Source organism: Argentina silus (genome assembly GCF_951799395.1).
Source record: "Argentina silus genome assembly, chromosome: 1".
Classification (NCBI taxonomy): domain Eukaryota; kingdom Metazoa; phylum Chordata; class Actinopteri; order Argentiniformes; family Argentinidae; genus Argentina; species Argentina silus.
Window position 1 is genome coordinate 29,146,781 of NC_139655.1, and position 19,186 is coordinate 29,165,966.

At 46.8% G+C, this 19,186-nt stretch overlaps 1 protein-coding gene across 7 annotated transcripts in view; it reads left to right on the forward strand.

Annotated features, from left to right (window-relative positions):
• The window catches only part of ncoa2 (nuclear receptor coactivator 2), a 55,051-nt gene that overhangs the window by 3,140 nt on the left and 32,725 nt on the right, over positions 1 to 19,186 (forward strand). For 6 of the 7 annotated variants that reach the window (XM_083680168.1, XM_083680172.1, XM_083680173.1 and 3 more), the window contains exons 2-3: positions 10,246 to 10,335; positions 18,942 to 19,049. In XM_083680168.1, coding sequence (XP_083536294.1) covers positions 18,961 to 19,049 — 89 coding nt within the window. In that variant the 5' untranslated portion in view covers positions 10,246 to 10,335; positions 18,942 to 18,960. The remainder of the gene's footprint in view (positions 1 to 10,245; positions 10,336 to 18,941; positions 19,050 to 19,186) is intronic. The other variant, XM_083680169.1, reaches the window with a different exon arrangement.

Consider the following 19,186-nt stretch of genomic DNA (forward strand, 5'->3'; position numbering starts at 1 on the left):
TTATTTTTCTTTTCAATCAAACATGTCATGTTGTTGGTGTAAGAACATCATTCGGCTTTATTTCATTACAACTTCACAGGCTAATTTCTATTGTTTAGATGAATTACCATAATTCTGAGCACCGTGGGTGGTACATTTCTTAAATGTCCAGTAAATGAAGATGTTGCATTTGTCCAGCACTACATTTTCTGTGTGTTAGAGAGTGATTACCTGGGACCAGTGAGTGTGGTTTTGAGTGCCTAGCGACCGAATGCTAGCAACAGGCCTGTGTGACAAAGCACTGCTGAGCTCATCACATGACTGGGACAATCTCTCTCACTCGTGCTCTCTTCTGTTCTTCTGGTCTCTCACTCCCCCACCCCCCTTTCCTCTCACATTTATCTCTGTCTTTTTCTCGCTGTCCCTCCCTTTCTCTCCTGCTTCTGTCACCCTGATATTCTTCCTCTTGCTGTCTCTCTCCCTTTCTGCTATTTGCTCATCTTTGCTTTCCCCCTCCTCTTTCTCTCTCTCTCTCTCTCTCTCTCTCTCTCTCTCTCTCTCTCTCAGTGTGCTTCGATCCATCCTGTAATAGATAACCTTTCCCCTGTGATTGATTGCTGTGTTACGTCACGTCTGAGTGACACTCTAATCATGTGACCTTTGCTCTCTTAACCATGTTACCACTATTATACCACAACGGTGCCTGTATTTGTTTTTCAATTAATTGTTCATAACGGTGCCTCCTTGTGTGTGTTCAACAAATTAAAAATCTTCGTGCTCATTGAAACCCATCTAATTAGCCTAAATCGGCTAATTGCTCTGAGGGACCATTTCATTTGCCAGAAGATTGCTTCCATATTAGCGGGAGATTGTCTTGATTGTAATTGCAGCAGGCAGCGTAAGCGTTGGTGTCAGACGTAGCTTTGTTAAATGTGTCCTGCATGGAGCTTAGAAAAGCAAACACACCAGAGATAACATATGACACTTCATCGTCACACACCATTCAAGACTTGACTACCGATGGGCTGGGTGTATTGAATCATACTGCTACTGTGGTATCATCAAGACACACTAGGCCTATTTCTGTAAGCTCTCTGCAGCGTTGCTGGTTGGAGGAAAATACAAGTCTAACACCACTTGGACTCATTGGAGCCAGGCTGGAAAATGATGACATTCCTGTCGGCAGTGATTAGCTGTGTGTGCTACTGAACATGACCATACCCCCAGTCTCTCACACAGGGAGGCTCATGTGCCCTGGGCCCTTTAAGAGGTGGTGTCAAATGACACCAGTCAGCAGCAGTTAGAGGAAATCTGGAGTTCCAAAAATGATGTTGCAACTTGCCGCTGCTCAAATCTATACATTCCACACAAAGGCCCAATGTTCCGACTCTTGAGCTCCTGCTGTTTGCTGAGGCCTTTGGTAAGGAGAGACAGAATGAACCCTGATCAGAGGAAAGCAGGCCCCCTAGCCTTACACACTTCAGTGATTGAAATTGATTTGGCCCCTAATGATACAGATAATTTACTCCTCTTTTAAACCCCCCACTATAATCGAGTACAACTCAATATATGATTGAAAGTAAATGTAGATTTGGAAAATAGTATTTATAACCCAGTATTTTAGCCTATCATGTAACACTTTATATATAAACAGTATAGATGGTAGGGTTTAAACAGGTAGCCTAAGGCTGTTGTGGTCGCTCTTGCATATTGTCTGACAGTAGCCCGTGGTGTATTATTTACATTAGGCACACTAAACCCCTCCCCTTCTTGTATCTCACAGTCTTGTCTCGCTGGGCATTTCACCCAGTGCTCGCGCCGTGTCTGTGTGTGTTGTCATGGTAACAACAGTGTGACAGGCCCTTGGTGGGCGTGAGGGATGAGCTGTGGGGGTAATGACCGGGTTTCACACTGGAGAGGAGAGGAGGATAGGAAGAAAGAAGAGCAGGTGGGAGAAGAGATGGGGAGAGGGAAGGGTAGAAGAGATGGGGAGAGGGAAGGGTAGAAGAGAGGAGAAGGAAAGAGGAGAAGAGGCTGGGGCTCCACTTCCTCTCCGCCTCCAATCAGACACGCTTGTGCTTGTACTGTAACTGACCCGGAATCAGCCATCCCATCTGTCAGTGGTGGTGGGTGGGTGGGTGGGTGGGTGGGGGGGAATAAAGCCTGTAAACTCACCCAGAATCAGCCTGTGCCATTTGTCAGTACACTGGTTCGGTCTCTCCACCCAGGTTAGCGCAGAGGGAAGGGTTGCTGAAGCTGTTGTGTTCCACTGCCTACACTACCTCATCTTGGATTCATTTCATCCAGGGAGGGGGGGAGGGGGGGGGGTGCATTTCGCCAGAGGTATAAGATCTACGGCAGGGGAGGCAATGCATTACCGACACCGTCCAAGTGTTTTTTTCAATTGAGGCGAAAGTGGGCTCTGAACCAGGAACCTTTTGCGGTGATGGTGCAGTTAACATCTTGCCAGGGCCTTGTGGTACAAGTATGCTAACAGATACAGGGAGGCTACACTAACCATTGATGTGTTGATCTTGAAACTCACAGGGGCGGCCAAGGCTCCCCCACTCAGGTCAGCCACAGTAAAGTGCATATTGATTTCTCTAGGGCAGATGATATTATGTTGTCGTCGTCTCGTTCGTTTGCTAAGAAGGTGCCCTTACCTTAGGTTGACTTGCAGCGAGGAGGCTATGAAGGTCACGTGCCTGAGCTAAGAACACGACTGCTGCTGCTTCTGCTATCTCTCTTATGCGTCTTAAGTAAAGGTAGTGGCTTAACTTCACTGACACACAGCCAGCTTGCCTCAAAGCCGTAGTCTGTTTTCATATAGCATAGGGGGAGATCAAGGAAGGAAAGGAGATGAAGAAAGGAAGCCTCTCTCTTAAAGGGACACTTCACCTCCCAATTTTCTTTTCTTTTCAGATCACCGTACAAACGTTTGGGCAAGTGAAAAAACAGCTTCCAGATGCGTTCTGTAGATCAAAAGCTAGGTGTCGCTAGTTTGAGGATTTACCCTGAGTGATGTATTTGGGGGTAAATGTTGGTTTCGAAAACTACCAGGAGCTTCAGGGAGGAGTGAGCTTACTGTTTCAGAATTGGCTACTGCCTGGTCTGTTTACATCCATGAGCACCACACTAGCGCATGCATCCATCAGTTGTGTTTACTAACATGCCTCTGAGCTGAGACGTGCCTCCATTGCTGGCTGAGAGGCGCAAAGCCCTAAGGACGTTGTAGGAAGTTCATCATTCCGACTATTGCTTCCTGGTATGGTGAAAGGCTTTTTTCTTGATTATTTGCTCAAATTCGTTTCTATTTCCTGACTATTTAGACAACTAATAACTTGCTGTTAAGTCGTGGAGACAAATGTTCCTTTTACTATTGATACGTAGTCCCGTCCAGTGTGCCCTCCACTGCCGTCTGCCTGTGGCACTGGGCGCCAGTGAGGATGCTAGCATGTGGTTGGCAACGCTCCCAGGGTGTAATCCTTGGCACAGAGAGCTCGGGCTTCAGGAAGCTGCCTGGCTGTTTGTCTTTTACATGTGTGTTTGGGTATGTGTGTGTACGTGTGTACGTGTGTGTGTGTGTGTGTGTGTGTGCGTGTGTGTCAGTCAGTGAGGCCAGGTTGCAGTGTGCTGGCTGTAGGGTTGAGGTTGAGTTTGAGGTAGAGCTGCCAGGGGAAACAGCGGTGGTTCTCTCTCACGTCATAAAGCCGGAGGAATGTGTGGATTCAGTTTCAGGCTTTCCTCTCCGTGCACAGTGAGAGGGTCAAACTCTGACCACCACTATACCAGGTGGGACTGCAAAAGTCACAAGCGCTCTCTCTCTCTCGTTCATGCTGACTTGACGGTGTTCCTACAGTGACATGTTTTATAGGTTTTCCTCTGACTAACACACTATGTATGCTCACTGTCAAGCAGAGAGAGGTGTGTCTGTGTGATAAAGGGCGAGAGAGAGAGAGGGAACAAGTCTCGTCAGCGATTGTCAGACTTTACCTGCTTTGAACCAGATCAAGTGTCTTTAAGGCCAGCCGGTTGTCCTTTTGAACAGACTTAAAACATCAGTGGAGGAGGCATGTTCATCCAGTGGCTCAAACACAAGACGCTGTAAGCAACTGTTGTCTCTGTTTGGTTGAATTTATTCAATTAGAGCGATGACATTATGACAACAAACCAAGAACCCAACGATGGCCTCTGACTGGCTTGTTAGTGGGTTTCCTGTCATTTTGCCCCCCAGATATGAGATGGTCTTTCCCAGCTCTCCTGATGACACGGGGCCACTTCCCCTGCTCCGTCCTTCCTGCTGCAGATTGACTGATCTAGTATCTGTCCGCGGGTTGGTAACTAGCCGGCAGTTATTATGCCTCCTTAAAGGGCCTCTACATGCTTCTTCGTCACCTGTGCGACTAGTACGCGGTTCGTGCTGCGTAACACTGTCGCAAGCCCTCTGTAATTCATACTTCTGCGTGGCCTACACGCAGCCTGTGCGCAGTGGTGTCATGTTCACTAGATGGAACACACATTTGGCTTTCATATTACCGATTACATAATTAATGGTTGAGAACAGCTGCAGTCAAAGTAGGGTAGCAGAAGTGGCTAGTTAACAAACAAAGCTAGGTAGTAAACAAAGGCTGCCTGTATTTACCTCAGGAGAGTTTGTCTCGGTCTCCCCGTGCTTTATGAATACTCCCAGCCAGGTGAGCAGAACGAAGAAGGTGGGCTTTGTTTGATTTCCAGCCACGGTTCCACTTTTCTTTTGTTTACTCCAACTTTCTTTTCATTCGCACAAACTTGTTTCACCATCTTGAATTGAACGAACGATGAATTCGATCTTCAATGATGCCAGCAAGCTACTGATAGAAGTACTTCATCCCCGCCTCCATTCACTAACCAACCAATTAATGGTGTGCAACATCTGAGAGAGAGAGAGAGAGAGAGAGAGAGGTGCCTGACCACCTGTGCAACCTCCTCTGCAACAGTTGCATGACCTTCTCAAACCTACACAGACCCCTTGTTGCGTTGTTGTCGATGAAGCATGAATCGGCCTTAAGGCTGCGCAGGGCTAGAGAGCAGAGGAGGGAGGGGGGAGCGAGCGCGTTTCACAAAGCAGGCTCAATGAATTAGCTTGCTGAAACTATGCTTTGCTATGAACTGACATCTTTACGACGGCTTGGTGCTTGGGTTATTTTATGGCTCACTGTTGTACTGCACAAAGGCTGAATGCTATCTGAGCATAAAGTTAGGCAGTGTTCTCTAATGGATGATTTTTAATGATTGATTCAATATATGTTGGCCTCATTAGTAAAGTCATGTTTCAAACACTAGTACGTGACCCATAATTCTTTACACATACACACACAAAAGCCTCACTTCATCCCTCTGCTCCAGAGATCTGTGGTTTTGGCACCTGGAATTATGGGTCGTCAAAACAAACCCGGCTAGGTCTAATCTGGCAGCAGAGTAAAACAAATGCAGCACGCGATAGAGAGGGGATGCAGTAGCCATGACGGTTCACTACAGCCACAGAGATTGGTGCTGTACTGGCCTACAGGGGCTGAGGTAGCCTCTCTGGACTCTGGCCACAGAGATTGGTGCAGACATTGCTATATTGGGCTATGTCCGGCTCTATTAGTCTCCTCTCCTGCATCTTTACTGATATGAGAACAAAATAAATGGAAAATTCAGCTATCAAACTCAACACCAGTGTACAGATGACAGTGACTCCATTTGGGGTCAACGGTGTTTAGCTAAGGGAGGAAAACATCTTCTTTTCTCTGTGTCTCACCTGGCTAGAAAAAAGGTCTGCAGGACTATTTACGCGTAAATGTGGCACAGGGAACATTGGCGAGAGAGAGGAGAGTACCTCACTTTGCTCTGTCTGGTTCAATTATGTGTACCAGGAGAAGAGCAGTGGTAGGCCTAATCAGGCAATGCTGGAGTTGAGTCATCCCCTGAACATGCTCCACAGCTTATTACTGAGCATGCTGTTTCAATGGAGCGGAAAACCTTTCAGACCCTTCCTCTCCCTACTGGCTGCTTCAATACAAGCCTGTTGCATTAACAGGCCAGACGTAGTCAGAGGCAGAGCATCACTGCTTTTGGCTGTGTGAGTTTTGACTTTGATTCATGTGAATGTGTAGGGCTTTTGTGCAGTACACAAGTGTGAGCACAACAATTGTGTGTGTGTGTGTGTTTGTGCGCACGCGCGGTTTCCCTCTAAAACTGAGCAGGAGTGCTTGGTCATAAGATGAGTTGTGCAACATCTGAAAAGGAAAGCTGTAAGCAAAGTCACAAATTCCCCAGTGAGATGATGTGCTTGAATTTCAGTCCCGTTTCTGTTCAGTCAGAAACTAACGCCCAGTCCAGTCATTGTGACTCGCTGTTTATGAGCCATCTTATCAGCGGTCTGGTTCTGTAATTGCTCTTACACACACATTGTCTGTTAACACACTGTATTTACCTTCCCTTGTACTCAAGGCAAAATGAGCTGGCTCCATTCCTATTGGAGCAACAGATGTGCAGGCACTTGGCTCGACTTAGCACGGCTAAAGCAATGAGGCAATTGTTTTAGCAGAGCGTTGAAACCCAAAGACTGGAAGCCAGTAGTAGCGTACTGTAGTAGCATACTATCGTACAGCATACCTATGTGCTATTACACCATGCTGCCTTGGCCCAGCTGAGAACTAGTTCAGATTATATCAGTAAGCTAACATAGCCTAACCTTTTAGCTATAGACAGATCTTTTGTATCCAACAACACCTTCCAATCTGTGATTACTGTGTAAGGCCCCCTAGGTAGAAAGTATTGATTATTGATTAGAGCCAGGAAGTAGAAGCCTCGATATGACCCGGGGGCCAGGGATTGGTAAGCAACAGGGCAGGCCAGTGTTATTAGGCTGGACGTCAGAGCTCCAACGTCTTATTGAATTTGAGGGCCATTAGGGCGCCATTGAAAAGGCAGCCATTGGGGGCTCCATTGGCGTTTAGCCCCCGTGACCTGGCCATTATGGTCAATTTCTTGCAGGGGTGAAATATCTGCCGCTGGCCCCCCACCCCAGTCTAATCCTCAGCCTCTTGAGTGGGCCGATTAGCCGGCTGCCTCGTTAGCGAGCCCTCAGTGACAGAGCCGGTCAGAAGCCGCGGCACCTGCTGTCTCTCCTCTAGCTCCAGGCGAAAGTACAGGATTACAGCCACCACCCCCAGCCGGCTCTGGCTTTGGACAATCCTGCTCACCTTCAATCACATCCCCTCTAAGTGAATCTGACTGGAGACATGGGAGCTGTCAGAGGGAGGAAGCGACAGAGCTGGAACATGTTGATCAAAAGTCACACACACACACACACACACACACAGCCACGCGGGGTTTTGAAGTGACATCCCCTTCGGCATGGTTGGGCTCGACAGAGGACTCTCTTGGGGTATCACTGCTGTATGTGGCTTATAGGCTTTGTCTTTATGAGCCTTCTAGCCTTCTTACGTGAGCCCAGATGTGGTTTAGTTTCATTTCCTCAGAAAGTCAAAGTATCACTTTCACATGAGGATCGCCAGTGTAATTATGTGTTGAGCCAGGTGCATTTGACATGTAGAGAAAAAGTACATTTAGCATCTGGGAAAAAATAAATCAAATTTCCTTTATGAGCTTTCATGACACGGTTGTGAAAATGGACAGCAACTCTTCAGAGCTGTGTTTTAATTGGCTGGTGTAGAAAGGGGTTTTGAACTTTTAAGCCTGTTGAACTTAGACCTCCAGTTAAATACCTACAGATGGCAGGATTGTGAGCACATTGGTCAGCGCTTTAAACCGACTGTGTGCGTGTGCAGGCAGGGAGGTAGGCTACAGGGAATGACCATTGTGGGAATTCTGATATAACTATTTAGTAGGCTATACTTTGATATTGCAGTGTATTCTTAAATCTTCAACTATAGGCTAAGCATCTTCAAATCTGAGTGCCATCAAAACAATCAATATAACTCATTTTTAGGCAAATCAATCAGAAAAAAAACAAAGACAAATTGAAAGCAATGATCCATTTATCATTTCATAGGAAATATTCTTTAAAAATACAGCCTAGGCTGTTTACTGCACTGAAGTTTGACGTGAAGCCCACCTCAGTGTAACGGTTAAGGTGAGTCAGCTCAGTTCCGTGTCAGATCTGGCAGCGCTGTCTGTGGTTGTTGAGATTAAACCTGGTGTTAAACACACCTCTCTGCGCCTCAGCCAAGTGTGCTGCAGCTTAGGAGGTGGAGGGAGCTCTTGAAGAGTAAAGGAGCTCTCTGCCTTCTCTTGGAGTGCTTCAAATCTGACAGGAGTAGGGTTCAAGTTGTTACTGAACACTGATCTAAGATTTGTGTTTGGGGAGGTTAAGTTGATCCTACACCTCCAGATTAAGGAGCAAATCTGAGGACAGGCCCCACCCCACTCCAGGGGCCAGGAACTTCATCATGGCAGTGACCGTGAGATGTGCCTGGGTGATACTCAGCATGTGACAAGGCGGAGGAAATTCCTCTATAGGATGAGAAGAGAAAGAGGGGGCATGAGGTCGAGAGACGGGATGAGAGATGGGGAAGGGGAAAAACAGGGAATTAGTTTTCTCCCTTCACTTTTGAAAATGGGAAAATACAATGACCTGGACCAGATTTGAATGTAGGCTAGTCAATTATATTTGAGTTAAATGCAAATCTACTCTGAGGGTTGACCTAACTAGCATTGAAGCAGAATGCAAGTGATATTTAGTCTGATAGGAGGAACTTCTGAGCATGTTAGTGATGGTAGAAGTAAGTGGGGCCTCCCCGGTACCGTACTGAATCTTCAGATCATAGGAAGCTTAGTCAGGGAAACCCCCTCCAATCCACCCCCCTTCTCACAAACAACCAGCCTCTAACAGCTTTTCACCAGATGGAATAATATCATTAGATGCCAATTCACACAACAAACAGCCATTTACATGAAATTAAATTTTTAATTTGCTGGTTTTTAATTTGAACTGGAACAACTGTTTTTGTTAGACCATAGATGAATTAAACTGAAGTGTAATGCTAATTCATTGAAGCGTACTAGGCCTATTTCATAGAAAATACTAACAAACAGAAAAGCAGCATGAGTCATTCCCTAAACCACAGCTCTCTGGACGGTTTGTTGGAGTACTCATGACCCTCTTTTTCACTGGGCGGGAATAGAGCCTGTCTCACTTTCACTCGATTGGTTGCACATGACTGAGGGGTTGACCTTGGTGGCATTCATAGGGAGCAGAAGTCGGAAGTGGCATCTGGCTCAGTACTAGAGCTAGCTAAAGCCCATTGACTATGTTTTGAGAGATACTTGGCATGGCAAAATCGCAACTCTCTTTTCAACAGATTCCTTATAACAGTGTTAGCCGGTCTCTAAACATGGTCAACAGGCTTTAGACAAGTACTGAGCCAGATGTCATATCTGCTTCTGCCCCCTTATAAGGGGTGTGTGGGTTCGGAATTTGATTGTGCATCATGGGACTTAGTTTTTTAGGCAACATTTCAGAAGTGAATGAGGACCACTGCTTTTCATATCCCCTTATTGGATCATGTCAATCAGTTCTGGTTGTTGTGTTCTTGTACTGAATGCTGAATATCGTAGTGCCATTCATAGCTCTCTCTGACTGAACTTGTGCCGAGTTCAAAAGGGGATTTCTGCCTCCTATTACGTCAGTACATGACATGAGTACATTCCCCAGCTTGCTCAGTTGGCAGGTATGTGAGCAAAACATCCCAAACAGATATTTTGCTTGTGTTGCCGTGTAGTAAAGAAGTTGTTTTGGGTCAATACTTTTTTAGTGCAGGCTTTTCCCTGTTAACTGTTCGATAGAAGCTACCTGCAGCTTTTCCAAATGACCACGTGCTGTAGAGCAAGTTGCATTTTTCTCCGGCTAATTCTCAGATCAGGGATATGATTGAAATCCTTTTTTTTCACTAATTAGTTGGCGGGGGTAATTAAAAAGGCGTGCTCCATGTTAAGATCTAATAAGCCAGCCAGCTCTCGCGGGAGATGGAACAGGCCCTGTAGCCTACACAGATGAGTGTGATTTTCTTTAACTTCGCCTACAGTTTGAATTAAATTCTGAGTATTGGTTCTGCATCAGTCTCTCAGTAGGTGAAATATTGTGTGTAAGCTCTCCTAGGTTGTTATCTCACAGGTGAAGAATGTATGGTTCCTCAACTCAAACCAGTGCTCAAAAATCAGAAACCTGAACGTAGATGTGAAAACCTGACAGTTTGTTTCCTCCTCCCTTTTCCTCAGCAGAGAGAAGTGGATGATGCTTAAAGATTTCCCAGCGTTGCCCTCCCTGCAGCGATGCCCTGAGGGACTCTTCTTTGGACTGAAGCCAAGGTGAGCCGGCTCCTCTTATGTAACCCCTGGCCCCTCCCATCCTGCTCCACCAAAGGATCCGGTTTCACATGGGTGTTGGTGTTTATTTGCTCCCTCCGTGTCTAACTGCATTGCTGAGCGTTGCCTCCTAGTTCACTGGTGGTGGTTTTCCTTGAGAGAGAAGGAGACAGAAGGGGGGGAGGGGAAGGCTTTTGGGGCGGGGTGGGTGGGGGGGAGGATCAGTAGTGTCGATCTCATCAGAGGCTGGGCTAGTAGTTTGTCAGCTGTCATTAGAAGCAGATGACAGAGGGAGTGTGTGTGTGTGTGTGTGTGTGTGTGTGTGTGTGTGTGTGTGTGTGTGTGTGTGTGTGTGTGTGTGGGCATGGCCCTCAGTTTACACTGCAAACACTTGGCGGCGTGCTTCAGTTACAGCTTACAAGGGCCTGATCACACTTGGCATGGCCTCATTAGTGGACAAGTGACGATGGACAGTTTGCACTTGGTTACACTAACACAGGCTCCTTGCCCACTCTCAGCATGGCAAACATTACAGCTCACACAATAGTAGCTAATGTGAATTCTACCCCTCCCTCTCTCCCCCGCTCTCTTTTTTCTTCTTCTTTTTTTCACGATTCCTTCCCCTCCCCAATTGTTCCTTGCATTATTAGAGGACTGTAGATGATTGAAATAGTCTCCACCTTTTTTCTAACAATTTGTAATGGATACAGGAGTTCCTGGCGCTCTGCAGGATTTAGACCGTCCCAGGTGGAATGCAGTGTTTGAAGTCTGCATCTGGATGCCGCATGAGGACGTTACTTAACTCTGAATGTAGATTATGTAAGATTCGAGGTGTTGTTATGATCTTTGGCCAGCCCAGAGTTTGGCGGCGATTTTTGATGGCACAGCATTTTTCTCATAATAATTTGTCTTAAGAAATCTTTAAAAAAAATGTTTTAAAGCAGCTGAAATATCTTCTCTAGTGTCCTCATATAGCCCTGGCCTGGGCCCTGTGTGGGAGAGTGCTTCACACACTACGTTTGTGGATGATGTATTCTATGATACCTGACACTGACAGCATAACACATTTGTTTTCAGGCACCAAGATGTTTAACCTTTTCCTCTAATTAGATTTTCATGAAGACATCTGTATTTCTCTCTTGCCCTCCTTTGAGCCTCGGATGAATTGGTGACTCTATTGTTGTGGAGAGTCGCTGAATTATGGGAGTAAAATCAATTTTGCTGTCCCTACTCTGTCTTGCTCGACCCCCCCCATCCAACCTCCAACCTCCCCAACTTCCTCAGCTTAATGTGTTTATTATACAGCAGGCCCTCCCCCTGTGGCATCCTGAAGTGACTGTCAGTGTTAAAGATTCATGAATGTGATCAGCTTTCGGTAAATGGGGGGGGCTGGCTCTGGGTTGCAATCTGGCACTTTAAGGCCATTATACCACAGTGATTCTGGAGTGGAGAGCTCTTGAGTGGAGCTTGGAGACAGGGAGCTGTGTGTGTGTGTGTGTGTGTGTGTGTGTGTGTGTGTGTATGTATGGCACTCTCTTTCTTTCTTTCTTTCTTTCTTTCTTTCTCTCTCTCTCTCTCTCTCTCTCTCAATCTCAAATAGGCCTGCTGTCCTCCTTCATCTGTACCGATCTGAAATGACAATATAAATGAAAAAGCAATATGGCAGATGACAAGAGATGGATAAGCTTGACTTGTGGCCTGGTTTTACTATGCTCCTACTGTTCTTCCTCTCCTTGCTCCCTCTCCTCCCTCTCCTCCCTCTCCTCCCTCTCCTCCCTCTCGGCCTCGCTTGTGTTCTCTCCTTTCTCATTACCTGCCCCCACCTATTTCTCATTGATCTCCTCTGTCTGTCTGTTCACTGAGCCATGCATGTCATGTCCATACACTGAGGCATACATGTCATGTCCATACACTGAGGCATACATGTCAGTCAGCTTAGTGTTATTAATTATAATATATATTTAGTTGTCAGGTTTGTATACTCTTGAAGCATTCTCCATTGGCGTAGTGTCCCATAGCTAATCTTCCCCAAAAATAAATTGAAATAAATGTACCAATTACTCCTGTGGTTATAATCTTAAGTGAATGATTTATTCTCACACTAAGCAGAGGCGTTTATTCTTGCAACAATCACATTCATCTCCTTTACCAACGTAATTTTGCATGAGTATAAAAATGCGTTTCTAATAGACCCAATTTTACTCTCTTGGATTTCATGGATTATGATTGTAAACAACCCCTACAGTTATTGTTGTCATGTCAAAAAGTGTAGAATTTTGACATTTCGTTTCACTGGGGGAGGATCCCCATACCCCCTTAAAAAAGAAGCTTCCCCAAACTTGAAACTCATGCTACGCCTCCCTCCCCCCCTCCCTTTCCTCTCTAACACCCAGAGCTAATATCAGCACATCTGGTTTGGGGTAACCAAATCGAGGCCAGGGAGTTTATGTGCACCCCCCCCCCCCCCCCTGTTGTGGAAATCGATAATGTTTTTAATTAGCCGTGTTTGTCTTTAATACCAGCTGACAGTGTCCCAACACGTCTCTGTGTGTCTTGGCTCTTCCCGCTGCTCTTCCCACCCATGCAAATATTGAACTGTAAAACGAGAAGCACAGGGAACTCGCTGGGGCCCCACTGACCCCCATGACGGATCTCGCTCCATTTGGGAAAATAAATGATAGCCCGTGATGCAGCTCCCACAAGTCATTCACTCCTCCCCGATTCCCATATGGAGGGAGAAGGAGCCATTTGGGGTCAGGGTAAGAAGAACATTGTTCAGTATCCATCAGTGCAGTTTTTACAGTGCTTTCTCAAGAAGGTTCTCGGTGCCTTGTAAAGACTTCAAAAGGTTCCCCCCTTCTTGATTTTGATCTAACATGCCGCTTAATGCACAGTCATGCCCCACACACACGGGGGAGCAGGGCCCCATAAGCACAGGGTGTGTCTCTGGGCCCCTAAGCCCGCCTAACCCACATGATTACAGGCATGGTACATTGGCACATGCCCCCCTCCTTGGCAGAGGCTGTTGTAGTATGACTGGAATGGGTGATTCAGTGCTTTTAAGACCCCCCCCCCCTCCGGCACTATTGGCTCAGCTCACTGTCTTTGTGTGGTTAAGGCAGCTGAACTTCAGTTGAGCAGAACGGTTTAGAAGTAGTCAAACATGCTTATTAGGAGGCGCACCGAGAAGTATTTGTTTTAATGTGCTAGTCCCTGAGGCAGATGGACGTAGGCCTAGCTGTTTTATACTTGTCCAACTTGGCTTGTACATAAACCTAGGCCTAAATGACAGTTAAAAAAGCGGTTGTACTTGGCTCCTGAAAAATCTGTGAAACTGGCTGCTACCATTGTAGTTTAGATAAACTGGTTCTTTCTGGATAATTCCCAAATATTACCTCAAACCAGCACAAGTGTGGAGGCTGTTGAGTAGTTTGGGAGGTTCTGACAGGGGAGGTTCTGTGAGGAGACGGAGCTGTCATGATGTTGTATCTCCCTTCAGAACCCCCCCACCCCCGCCCCCCCCACAGGCTTCCAGTTCTACTGTTCCTCCTCAGAAGGGTTCTTGCATTCGTTCTTCCTGGTTCTAGAGTTCTCACTGCATTCCAAACAGGCCAGACTAAGCGGCTCCTCACAGACTAGAGAAGTCTGCTCCAGTGTCACCTAAGATCTTCTCACGCACGCACAAACCTTCAACCATGTCAATCAAGAGCACCCCAGACACTCAAAGTCAATCTTTTTTTTTTTTCATTTCATTATGGTTGATGGCTTTGTGTGCGTCACATTTCTGTATCGTCTGTCTTTTACACTAATTTCCAATGTATTCCTAAACCAGGTATTTCAATATTGTTTGTTGTTGTTTTATGCTTTCAAAAAATACTGCTTGAAAGCTTTTATACAGTACATATGCTTGTTGAGTGCTCAGGGATCATGGCATGGCTAGCTGTGTCTGTCCATGGTCGTAACAACCCTTCATTTAAAGCAGTCAGACGGTAATGATGGAGAGAAGAAGGGCAGTAATGAAGAGAGAAATGCTTAGAGAGAGAAAGAGAGTGGGGGGGGGCGGGGGCAGGAAAGGTTGGGTCTTTTAATGTAAATGGTAGTCTGTTGTGTGACTGGAAACCTTTAGCTTATGGCTACTTGAGTTCCTAGCCATGGACTTGAGCTCCAGCTGAGTAGAAGTCTCATGAAGCCTAATATCATTTGAGGAATATCTACATTTTATTTGTCATGCATTTTTTTGGTAATCTCACTTACCTACTTATGTTTTTCACTTTATATTCTAAGACTGACTGATAAGTATTTTGCTTATCTTTGTCACAATTTTACTGGGAGGATATCCACTCAGAACGAAAGCAGACACCACTACTGTCCCTTGTGACCAAGAGATTGATGGAAAAATGACACTCAACGATTTAGTGTGCTTCTACTAGGGCATAATCATAGGGGCAATTGACTTCTGAATAAAGGCCATTCAGAAACTATCGGTGTGAAATGATGGCCCGTCTCGTGTCATATGAATCCTGCCACCACTAACCCCCGAGCTATATAATTCCCAGTCTGAGCTATATAATTCCCAGTCTGAGATAAGGTTATCACTGACATACGCCGTGACTTAAATCTCTAATGAACTCTGAGCTGACGCGATGATAAACTGTCAGTGGCAGCAGGCCTCTTTAAGAGGTGCCAATCCATCAGGAGGCTAATGAAGTTATGCTTCCATTGACCTGTCTCTCTCTCTCTCTTCCCCCCCGTCTCCTGTGAAACGGGGTTAAGTGGATGCACACGGCCACAGGTGTAATTCTATTAGCCTAGCCATGGATGGGGCTTAACCCCTAAGCCTGACCTAAGGTGATTAGAACATCACCTCAGTGGTGTCACTGATGCAGGAACGCACAGGCTGATATCGAGCCAGCTGAATATGACCAACACTCAAACCTCTGGTCATTGTGGAAGCACTAGGCTTGCTTTAGATTGTGGCAGTGTGTGGTGAACAAACCTTGAGGAGTGGATTTGATGTTTTTGAGCTCCCCCCCCCTTCTCTCTTCCTCTCCCTCTCCCTCTCCCTCCCCCTCCCCTCCAGAGTGAGGAGGCAGTACCTGGCTCTGCATGTGAAGCTGTGGATGAAGGCTGGAACAGTCTGTCTCTCTGGCGAGTGTGTGAAGGTTGCTAGCCCTGTGGAGGGCTGGTCTGCTCATCTCTTCTCGTGTGTGTGTGTGTGTGTGTGAATAATTAATGCAGTGTATCAGTGCACTGGCTGCACAGTCTGTCTCCCTTGTCTGACTTTTCTGTCGCATGAACTACGGGTTCACATTTATCTGTATTTTTAATAGCCACCAAATGCCTGAGAGAATGTTAAACTGAGCATCATCACCCTTAACCTGTTCAATAAGAACAGTCTTTAATTACTCTCAGCAGTGTGTATCATTAGCGGACGCGGCACCGGGCCTCTAGACGCCAACCATCGTCATCATCACCGCCATCACCCTGCTGTTCAAGACGTCAACAGCAGAAGCAGCAGTAGTAGTGGGAGACTGTATAGACGTCAGCGCTGTAGTAAATGTCTGCGTGGCCGAGTGCGCTCATACTGTATGTACGTGTGTGCACAGCAGTGGCAATTAGGGTGACTCCATTACCATAGTAACTGCCTGTAAGTGAATTTGGTGTGTGCGAGCACCTGAGACCTCGGTTAGTCTGATCTCCAGTCAGTCAGTCGGTCATGTTGGTTAGAACATGACATACTATTGATTTATTCACCATCAACCCGAGTGCTGACTCAATTTTGACGCCATTGCGGTTGTTGTTTTGTTTGTTAGATAAGCCGTGGAGCGAGATGCGTGTGTTGAAAAAAAAGGCAGGGAATCGGTTTCTTCGTCTGTCGAAACCATGAGCTCCACTACACTGAGCATAGTCTTCTGCACACCGTGAAGCCACTCCGTGGTATCGAGATGCTGTACGCACGCACATCTCCTTGATTTTCTACCTGCTGACTTGCAGTCGGTACACTCTTGACTGCAGTTTCAATTTCAGTCCCTGTGACCTACCTGACTAAAAAGTGTTGAGTTAGTAATTATGGAGACTGCAACACCCATTAGACACGCCTTCATTGGGAGTTCCATGCTTATGAGTCAAGCTGTAGAACAGAGCTGTGATCTGTCTTCATGAGTAAAGCTGTCCCATCTCAAGTGTGTTCCAGTATATATTGTGTGAGAAAATGGGTTTATTCTCCAGGCTTTATTTACAGTCTACATCTCCTGAACTCTCCACGCTCCTCCCCATGCTAGCAGGGTTATTTGCTTTTTTCTCGAATCTGCTGTGCGTTCCCCCCCCGTCGCCATTTATGGTAAAGCCTAGTCTCTGACCACCAATCCCGTTCCAGCAGCAGAGAGGAGACGCAGAAAGCACCATTCCCATGCCTTTTCTCAGAACCATCCTTTAGTACTTGGCCTATACCTCTGGGTCATATCTTGCGAGACATAATCCTTTTTGTGAACAGTCTCTCATGCACTACTCTATTGAATGAGTCTTTTGTACAGAAAACAGCTCAAGGTCCACAGGGGACAATTAAAGATCTTAATTTTAGTGTAACTGTTATTTTTTCCTTGACACTAGGAAGACCAAAGCAAAAAGAAATGCACTGCTTATCTCCAGCGATCGGGGAACGACAACACATGATCACTGTGTTCACTGTCATGCTGGTCCATGACTTGTCTTGTTAAACACTCCCCTATAGGCTGGCCTACAGATGATTAACTCAATGACATGTACAGGGCAGTAATGGTACTGTACTTACTAGGACGTAAGTACGGCTGGAGGACGTACTGTAGGATTAGAGCTGGCCTATCACAGGGTAGAGGGCCCCACCACATGACTGTCTCTGATGTTGTCATTGAGACGTGCCCAGTCGCCACAGTCGGGGTGGCCCGCTCTCCCCTGCCATGAGCACCTGCCCCACTCGGGCGCCACCAAGTGAAGGAGAACGGAGCAACCAATGGCATCAACAGCTCCAAAGCTCTGCAGGCTGAAGGGGGCGGGGGGGGATTGGCTGTGCCTATTAGATTCAACAGCCCCGTCGTGACTCGCACTGAAAGAGACGGGAGACAACCAATTGGATTGAGAGTGCTGCTTACAGTATGTGAGCTCGACAGTCTTGTTCTGCATTATCGTCAAAGACCTGCATATCCTCTATTTAAACTTGTACAGCAGGCCTGTACAACACCAAACTGTCAAGACACCCTCATGTAGCATCGCTATCCATGATGACAAATTATTGTTGTTTATCAGTATCTTGTTCTGCCTCTTTGTTCCCTAATGAGTCCATAGACTCTCTGTCTGCACAGTGTTCACTCAGGCCGAGAAGCGGCGATAGCATCTGTCCTCATTCACTGGGCATATTCAAAGCCACCAAGCAGAGCAGCAGAGCCCCCTGCATGTGTTTCCCCTTCACAGTCATGCCACCCCCCCCCCCCCCCCCCCCCCTCTCTGCCTCCCTCACCACTGCTTTGATTTCAGCCATTTGAGCACAGACCCTGCCATTAGGCTTTAAGTAGGCCACTGCAATCCAGCACAGCGGCAGTTTAGACCTGCAGGCTGTCTGTCGCTACACTACGCTAACGCTAGCTCAGCCAGCCCCGTAGCGAGACGGCCACTGCGCTGTGCTGTCTTGCGTTACGTAACGGCCGAGCACTGAACACCGTGTGCTACGGATGGCCGTTCCCATGGTTAAGAGAGTGAGGCTCAGAGTGTATCACAGCACAGTGTGCTGGTAAAGGACCAGATGGACGTTTCCATGGTTAACATGACATTTTATTACTAGGAAAATGACGAAGAGGGAGACAAATGCTGATTAATGGGCCTGTGTTGCAGGAGTGAAACGGTCCATGTACCAAGGCAGCTCTAATGAAGTCAAGTGTGTCTGTGGATCAACAGGGGTAGTGAATGAATGCTCTTGTTCTTTCTTCAAAGGGGACAAAAGGGAATTGGTAGACACAGGAACGTGAAATTAACAAACCCAAGTGAGCGGATATTGAGCCTCGCTGAAATGGGGAAGGCAGACGAAGAATTGTGTCATAAATGTAGGCTACACGTCTTGTTTTGTGGACAGTGTTGTTTGTGCACATGGCCGCCCTTGCTGTGATTTAGCCCCGTGTGGTTAAGTGTGGGTTTTCTCCCTGTGTAGTTGAGCACACAGTTTGAGGGGTGAGTGGGGAGCTCTCCTCCTCCTCTCTGTCTCACTGTGCTCTCGTTTCCTGTCTCTCTGGGGAGCGATGTGCCATCAGAGGGAAATAATTGAATCCGTTTCTCCGCTCCATTTTCACTGGTTTCTCCTGCAGTGGATCAACCAGTGCCCCCCCCCCCCCCCCCAGCACAGGCACACATCTGAACACGCGTGTGTGTAGCAGTCTGTGTAACAACGTGTGTGTGTGTGTCACCGCAATTAGCCCATGTTAGACTCTACACCCCAGCCCCCCCCCCCCCCCAAAATCAGCATCCAGGTCTGCCTGCCAACACCAACGTTATCTCTTGAAACCAGTTAAGGCCAAACAACTGTGTGCTCGCCTGTTGCGTTATCTCGGTCTAAAAATGTGTGTGTGTGTGTTCTTTCTTCACAGACGCTGATATGCATTGAGGATGAGTGGAGTCGGTGAAAACCCCTCTGACCCTGCGAGGGCAGAGTCTCGGAAACGCAAAGAATGTTCCTCCGACCTACTGGGTCCCAGGTAAGAAGACTCTTATATCCTCCCCTCTACCCTTCACTACAGTGTACTTATGAGCAAGGTGAGACGGCCACATGTCGGTGGTTGTTGGTTTGGTACTCCCGTGTAGCCATTCCTCCAGATCACGTTGTTCTGACGCC